The sequence below is a fragment of the Parus major genome, chromosome 13 (genome assembly GCF_001522545.3).
Source record: "Parus major isolate Abel chromosome 13, Parus_major1.1, whole genome shotgun sequence".
Classification (NCBI taxonomy): Eukaryota; Metazoa; Chordata; class Aves; order Passeriformes; family Paridae; genus Parus; species Parus major.
The window spans coordinates 9,712,135-9,720,571 of NC_031782.1; the positions used below are offsets into that span (position 1 = coordinate 9,712,135).

General features: G+C 40.0%; 1 protein-coding gene across 1 annotated transcript; it reads left to right on the plus strand.

Annotated features, from left to right (window-relative positions):
• Positions 1–244: 244 nt before the first annotated feature.
• C13H5orf15 (chromosome 13 C5orf15 homolog) lies at positions 245–6,397 on the plus strand. The gene is made up of 3 exons (XM_015642251.2): positions 245–378; positions 3,144–3,727; positions 4,784–6,397. Exons 1-3 carry the CDS (start codon positions 276–278, stop codon positions 4,913–4,915), a joined length of 819 nt encoding a protein of 272 aa, XP_015497737.1. The 5' UTR covers positions 245–275; the 3' UTR covers positions 4,916–6,397.
• The last annotated feature ends 2,040 nt before the right edge of the window (positions 6,398–8,437 follow it).

Here is an 8,437-nt window from a genome sequence, read left to right on the forward strand (position 1 = left end):
GGCGCTGGGTCAGGCGGGTTAGGGGTTACAGTGGCGGTGCTGGTGCAGGGCAGGACTGGACGCTCTAAAAGGTCCCTCAGCCCTGATGATTCCATGACTATATCACGAGTCAGTGATCCACGGTTCCATGACGACGGCTCCACAGTTCCCCTGTTGTGTGACACCGCCCCGCCGCCCTCAGCCCCTGCGCGCGCCCCCCCGCCTTCCCGCCCGTGCGCGTGCGCGGCCGCCTCACGAGGGGCGGAGCCATCGCCACGTCCGCGGAGAGCGCCAAGATGGCGGCGAGCGGCGGGGAGCGGCGGAGGCCGGTGGGCCGCGCTCTGTGCTTGCTGCTGCTCTGCGGCTGGGCCCTGGCGGCCCGCGGGCAGCAATCCCCCGGTGAGCGCCGCGGGGCCAGGAGCGGGGGGCTGGCTGCGGGCTGTGGGTGCTGCGTGGCTGCCCCGCCGGTCTCTCTTACCGGTCTTTTCGGTTGGGCCTGGGGCGCTGTGCGGCCTCGGCCGGTGCGGGTCGTGCCTTGAGGTGACCGGGCCCCGGGCCTGGCCTGGCCTCAGCCTCCCGAGTTCGGGAGTGGGTTGGGGTCAGCGAGCGCTGGGCTATGCGCAGGGGAAGGGCCGTGCCCGGGTGGGGGGCGGGAGGTGGCCTGCGAGCTGTACACCGCTTTTGTTGCTGTGAAGAGCAGTTTAACTGATTACTTCGTTCATCAGACTGGAGATTTTTTTCTAGGTACTCTTGTCTGCGTCCCTGGTTTTAGTCTCCCCTCCCATAGAAATTAAGTTTATGTTATTCTGCAAGTTGACTCCTCGTTAAGTGTTTTCTTTCCCCCCCTTAAACCTACAGATAGCTGTAATCAAAGGCTAATAAAAAAGGCGTGCTTCAGGGGCTGTTTCTTTGTTTTGGATGGAGTACTGGCTGGGCAATGAAGAAAAAGGAGTTAGTGAAGGAAAAAAAAAGGAACTGTTTCATCCATCAGTTCCTTCCGTGTTTGTCAGTCAGTATCTCCACACCAGTTCTATTCGTGTTGCCCCTCACCTGCTCTCATGGGTAGGCAGTAAGAATTTGGGATATAAACCTGTAGGAAACAGAGTTTTTAACTTCAGGAATCATGAAACAACTTGCTTTCTAAAAGCAGTTTTCTTGGAAGTGAGTTTAAACCATGATGTGCAGTGTTTGTGTTTGCTGATTCTGTCACCATGATTGAACATTAGTATCTATTCCTGAAACTGAGGCATCTCTGGATCTAAAATCATCTGACACTGTTGTGTAATTGTAAACAGTGCAACCACTCTTTATAGTGCCAAATAGTTTTGTGTAAATATCATAAATCATTTGTGGTTTAGCTGCTGTACTTCCAACTGCTATTAAAACAAAAAAAACCCAAGCATATTTTAGGAATAATAGGAAATTGCTCTTTGTCTGAAGGAACAGCAATAGCCACTGGAAGTCCCTTGCATTTGAGCCTATATTCTTCTAAAACTTCCGTGTTAAAATGAATTAAAGAATAATTTGAAGTGTGAGGCCAGATGCAATGTAGTTTTATAGCTATTACTCTCTGATAGTTTTTGTCTGTGTGGGGAGGGTAGCAGTAAGGTTGACCTCACTCACAATGTGCCAGCTAGCTATAAACATGAAATTATCTTGCATATTTATCTCTGCATATGCAACTAACTGGCTTAAACCTGAGATCAGAATTCCCTAAACTTGTCCTGGATAAGAACTGAACAAGTTAATGTTGATAAGATAATTCAGATGAGTAGTTTTTTCAGCAGCAAGAAGTGTGTTAGATGTGAAATGGTTGACTTCAAACTTCAGCAGAGAGGCACCATGGTGTCTGCTTCACGTGAGATGTGTCTTCTCTGTTTTACAGTTGGTTAAAGAGTTATGAATACTGCAAAAGTGTGCCATGTAAACAAGAGTTCTGTTGTAACTCAACCTCTGCAAATATACAAGTTCCATGAATAACGTGATTCAGTGTCCCCTCTATAATATTTTACTTACTAACTGACAGAAGCAGTTGGTTGAATGCTTCATTTCTAGAGTCTGTAGCTTTCCTGTGAAAGTGTTTAATGAAAGTAATGAAAGTATTTTTGCTCTTGTAAAATGAAAAATTAGTTTGACATGCCAGAATATAAGGCAGGTATGGTTTCCTAGTTTAAATGAAAATGCAGGCTGAAAGTCTAAAATTTGTTCTATGTTTTTTAAGGTGCCTCTGGATTTCAATCTGGTGGTGATGTACTGCAAACATAAATACTTTGCTAATTTTTAGGTTTAAAAAAATTGTCTACTAAACTCTGCATCTTTCTTTTACTGTCCTTTGGATAGAGAAAAGAGACAGTGGTCTCTGCATCTGGATTTAATGCTCACCTTGTTTTTTATGTAGTTCTTCAAAGCTCTCCCAGCATTGGAGAGGTGTTGAATTTGCCTGAGTGTGCATTGTTACAGTGCTCTTTCTGACTTCATTACAATAACTGCTGCCAACAAAAGGCTTTCCTCCAGGAGCATGGGCAGTATTTATATTTAACCCATGGTTCAGTAGTTTCATTTGAGTTAATATAGGGTTGGAAATCTGTTTCAGTGTCTACAGATTCAATAAAAATTAGTCCTTGGGAAGAGGTGCTGGGACCATGTGTCCTGACTGAAGGGAACCTCAGAATCTTCTCATTTTTTGTTGGTAAAACATGCAGTGGTGAAAAATGAAAAACTTATCTGCAGGAAACACTTTGCCATCCTCCTTTGTAGACCTCAGCTCATTCTGTGGAAGAATTTGGTGATGGAGGAAATGGTAATCATGTATGTATGATTCTGCAAGACATGAATCCACAGAGGGAAGGATGACATCTCTGTGAAGTTCTTATGTCTGGAAAACCGGTGTGCTAAGTTTTTCAGGGACACTTTGCCACACTAATCTAGAAGGCATATGCTTCCAACCTTTAGTTCCTGTCCCACTCAAGACTTCTCTTTGGAATTTGCCAAAGTGCAGGAGTGTGTATTTCTGCATATGAATGCTAAAATGTTTGCTGAGTGACATATGCTGTGTTCTTCATGTGATTTCTTGTCTGTGAAGGAAACTTGTGGCAGTAGTTTTCTGTCAGAAGAGAAGTCAGTGCCATGTGCGTAGTGCTGATTGTTTCTCATCCTTTTCTCAGGTGCTGTGGAAGCAGATATGCTTACAAGAAATATTTCTTCTACAAGTGAGAATGAAACACTAAGTGGATCCCAAAATTTGACAGACACCTTGCAGAGTTTAACCTCAGCAAGAAAGGAGGCATTCCCAACAACAGCCAAAATCAATTCGGTGACTGCAGGAAAGCCACCTACAGCAAATGGTGACTCTTTGTCACCTGTTGTCCCTGCTAGTCCAGTATCACAGGTGGATGTTGATGCTTCTGAAGACACTAAAATTGAGGAAGATGATCTTCTAACAGATTTGAAAGACACACTAAGTAGTTCCCCAAGCATCATAAAAGAAGCTATGGAGTCAGATGGAGATGACTATGCTTACGAAATGACACCGAATTCCAGATACAATCCAGACCTTCTAGAGATGTCAGATGACAACTCTGACACCATCAGTAATTACAATGAGGAGATCAAGACCCTTGATGAGAAGATAAAAGCTGTTTCTGTCTCAGGGTTGGAGGAGGAAGAAGACAGCCATTTTTTTTTTCATCTGGTTGTAGTTGCCTTCTTAGTAGCTGTTATTTATGTCACCTATCACAATAAGAGGAAGGTAGGTGTGCTCTGAAAGGTTGAGAGAAACAGCTGCAGTGTTCAAAATAAAGTTGCATTCTCTTGTACAGGTTTTTTAAGAAGAGAAACTTAGCTTTTTGAAGAATGAAATCTTTGACCACTTAGTCTTGTGGTGATACTAATATGCAGATCATTAGTGTCATTTTTATCTTCACAATGAAAGTGAACTTGAGTCAAACATTTACTATAAGAAAATGAGTTAATTGGTAACATCAGTTATCAGTCAGTACAGTAATGGACACTTGCAGTGCACAACATAAGTTCTATAAAGGACGCCTGAGCCAAGTCAAGTGGGGTGAATGATTCATTTTTTTTCTGCACAGAAAAACAACAAATTAAGGGAGCTTTAATTGCAAATGGTGTGGGAATGTTCTTGTTATGATTGTGATAATCCTTCTAATAGTCACTTCAATATGGTCTTTATATCATAGACATTCTGAAAATGTAAGTAAAAATTTTTAGAAAATGTTTAATGCTGCTTCCAGTTTTTACATAAAGAAGCTACTAAGTTACAATTTTCAGGTAAATGTTTCTTCAGTACAAAGTAATTCTCTGTGTCTCAAAAGTAGCCTGAGTGGTGTTATTCCAAAATACATTGTTAGCATTAAAAATTGCCTTTAGCCCAACCAGACACAATAGAGGTGCATGTGCAAATTTGCATTAAACAACAGGTTACTTTTTAGACATGAGGGAAGTTTTGGTGTTTATCTTTGGGGGAGAACATTAATTTGGGTGAGGATTTGCAGGACTCTGAAAAGAAAGCAGCAAAAAAACCCAAACCTTTTTTACTGTGCAGTGGGCTATTTGTAATGTGCATTGCTAGTTCCTTATAGGGGAAGATGTTGAAGACTGTTGCATTTTGAAAATTTATCTGAGAGCAGTTAAGTAAGTGATTAAAGAATGAGTTGTCTTTGCCACAGTAATGCCCTTGCCAGCATGGCAGGTAAAACCATGATGACAGTACCACTGTGAAGCTGTCTGTCAAACCCAGAATGTTTCTGCACAGCATGTGTAAGTTGTCCCATTTTTCTTTCAGATCTTTTTACTGGTGCAGAGCCGAAGATGGAGGGATGGCCTGTGCTCCAGGACAGTGGAATATCATCGCTTAGATCAAAACGTTAATGAAGCGATGCCTTCCCTGAAAATAACCAATGACTACGTGTTTTGAGAGCACCGTGATTTGAGTTTGCTGAACTTATCACTCTTTGCCTGTCCAGTCATGTAATGATATTCAGGTATTCTAAATAAGCTGCTTGTATGGAAATAAGATGTACTCTCTTTGACCTGGATGTTTCGGAGATGAAATCTCATGGAAGATCAAGGGCATGATCCATCTGTTTGCTGCTTTGGTTGGGTTTTATATCAACTGTAAAGATAGCGAGTTTAATAAATTAGCACTCTTTCCATTCAAGAAGCATCATTCCCTTCTGTCTGGAGTAGTCTTAATAGTCACACTACAAAAAAGAGCATAAAATATTTTAGGTCTAATAAATTAATGACTTTGGCATCACTAAATCAAGTTAATGATCTCTTTGCTAATCACTTACCTGGCTCATAAATTCCACTGTATTGCAAACTTAGAATATAATTACTTTTTTCTGTGCTTGAATTCTGATGCTGCAAGCCTTTCATCTCGTTTTTTTTTTTTTCTGATTCTGTTTTCTTGTTGCTTAAGTTGATCCTCTTTTGGCAAAATAGCTAGAATGGCAATTTAATAATTTCTGTATGTGTTCATGCCGTAAATAATTTAAAAATAATGATGTATAACCCATTTGATTTCAGAAGTTTTATACTGTATATTTCCTAAAACATTTAAGGTGTTTGTGAAGGCAGCTCCTTGACTGTCCTTTTCTCTGAGGCTGTTTATGACTACTTCATTGTCTTTGTAATTAATGAGTGGAAAACAAACCTTGTTGAATAATCTTACTAAAATATAGATAGCTGTCAGGCTTTCAATACATCAAAGCTTTCTGTTGGATTTTAAGACAGTTGGGAAATGGCTATGTGATTTGTTATATTATAAATGGGAGAAACTCTAAGAATAATTTATTGGTTGTTTTTTTGACCCAGGTAACAGACAGGTGAAAGTAAGGGTGTGGGGTCCACCAGTCTGTGGACAGGGTACTCTGATTTTTGACAAACATTTATGCATTAGTGTAAATCAAGTTACTGCTACAGTAGGTTTTTTTGTTTGTTGTTTTTATTTGTTTAGTTGTTTTTTTTTCTAATTTGTCTTTTGTATGTCCATTATTTATGTTTTCCTGAGTTGTAAAATACAAAATTTTAGTTTTCTGTACATTCTGTTTGTGATTTAGTTTTCAGACTGATACATTTGTAAATAATGATGAATCAGAACCCCATAATTAATGACTTGGTATTCAAGTAGTTATGTAACATTTGGAAACAAATCAACTTCATGCCTGTTGGCATGAGGAGTCTGAAGGCATGATACTGTCTTAAGAATGAAATGCTAAAACTTCTATATCCTACTGTTAAATTCATTCTTTTCATAACCACAGGAAGTGAAGCACAAACAAAACATCCAAAAACACTTCTCTTGCAGTAATTTTTATTGTATTTGGACTTGTATCACTTAATATTTTGAATAAGGTTTTTAAAATAAATTACAATAATAAGCCTGTGTTTCTTATCTCAACTGTTTCACTGTTTTTATACAGTAACTTCCAGTAAAGAACTTGCTTATGCTTGGAATTGGAAACCATTTCAAAACTATCTTCTCAGTTGCCCATATTGGGTTTTTGAAGGTTTGTTATATGCATCTATTAAATGGTGTATAGGGTAAATATCAAGGCTTAAAGTAAATATTTTAAGCTATGGGAATGAATGCATTCTTTAACATGATTTGTTTAGCTTAAGTTGTTTAGTCTTGTGGAATAATTCTTGTGGAAGATACTTGAAATTCTTACCTGAACATACCTACTTTGAAGTGTAACACTGCTGTGGTCAATATCTAAAGGGAAAGGTTACTTCTCAAAGCTTCTTTAGGGTTTTTAAATATTGGAATTTGAGGAGGTGGCTAATTTTTTTTGCACCCAAGAAATTCAGTAACTTTGTCCTTAAAAAAAGTTACTGATTATAAAGTGTAGTGATTTTGACAGTAGAAAATAGTACGTTCACCCTTGGTAGAAACTTATGTTCCTTTCAGCTTGGTACCACAGGCCTTACACAGAACCCACAGTGAACAACCTGACTGTGCAGAGGTACAGTGAGAAGTTTCATTTTCTCCTCAAACCACACAGTGAATTAGGCCATTGAGACATGTTACATTTGCAGCCACTTCCCTCACTATAATAGCTACAATACTGTTTAAAAAATACAGAAAATTAACATCAGTATAAATTAATAGAAATAAGGCATATTCTGTTATTTTCTGGACTTCATAGATATAAACTTAATCCGTGTTGGCTGTCTTCCAAAGCTCTTGAAGCACAGTTCAACTGGTGGGATAAAACCAATGTAAATGTGTTCTTTCAGCTTTCTGAACAACTAACAATGTCCCCTTTAAGAATATATGTTTGAGGAATAATCTTGCATTTCCTTGCCCTGCTTTCTTCAAGTTGTCCTTGTGGATATGCTGTCTCTAAGGAGAGATATTTATTAATCCTTACAGCTTTTAAGCTGTTCCTTACAACCAACCCACTAACTTATGGAGGAGGAATGCACACAGCTAATGGCTGCTAATCATTGACAGCTTTCCCTGAAAAGCTCACGGAAGACAAAGGCCTGGTTTAGCTCAGTGAACCAGGTTGTTTTGCAGTCAGCACATTTAAAAATGTAGGTTTAGCTGTGCCATGATGATACCTGTCCCACAGATGTGGGATATTCATTAGGTATTTAGGCCTAATGACCTGCAGCTCCCCTGGGCTGAACTGCAGTTGTTAATTCAATCTTCTGCTGAATTGCCCATGTGGATGTCCTCTGAAATGCTCTTCATGAGGTTACCTTAGAGGAGAAAATCACATTATGAGCCTTTTGCTCTTGAAGTCATACCAGGACTGAAACCTTTTGAGTTGGGTAAGTGATGTTTGAGGTCATGAAATGATGGTTTGCACATGTGTCTTCTCTAGCAGAGTACAGCTTTGCCTCACTCAAGTACTTCAATCACTTAAGAGGAGCAGTTATCCTTTGCTTGCTCTACTGTCACTTCTGTGGCATCCTCTGTCACAGAAGTAAGAAAAACTTTTTAAAAATATATTTTTTAAAATTATGTTCTTGATAATAAGGGCAGCTTATAAGAATAATTTTAAATACAAAGGGAATTAATATGAATTTGAAATCACTGAAGTTCTTTAAACAGTGGGTTTAGTTTGGGGGGGTGCCTAAACAGGTGCTCTTTTTGGATACAAAGTTATATGAAGGACTTGTGTGTCTCTGTTAGGCTGACAGTTACTGCAGCACGGTGCCTCAGGAGATGGTTTGGTCAGCAATGTTTGTGGATGCATCACAGCAAATGACAGTCATGGTAATTCCAGTCTTGAAACCTGGCCACGGCTGGTGCCCAGCGTTCAGTGACAGAGGCTGCAGTGCCAATTAGCAGCGGTGATTTGTATCCTGAAAGAGACACCCTGCCCTGCAGTCCCTGCTGTGTACCAGTGGAAAAGTGTAGTTCATTTGTAGCAAGGTGATCTCTCAGCTCCACCGTGGCCAGGGCTGTGCCGAGTTATTTCTG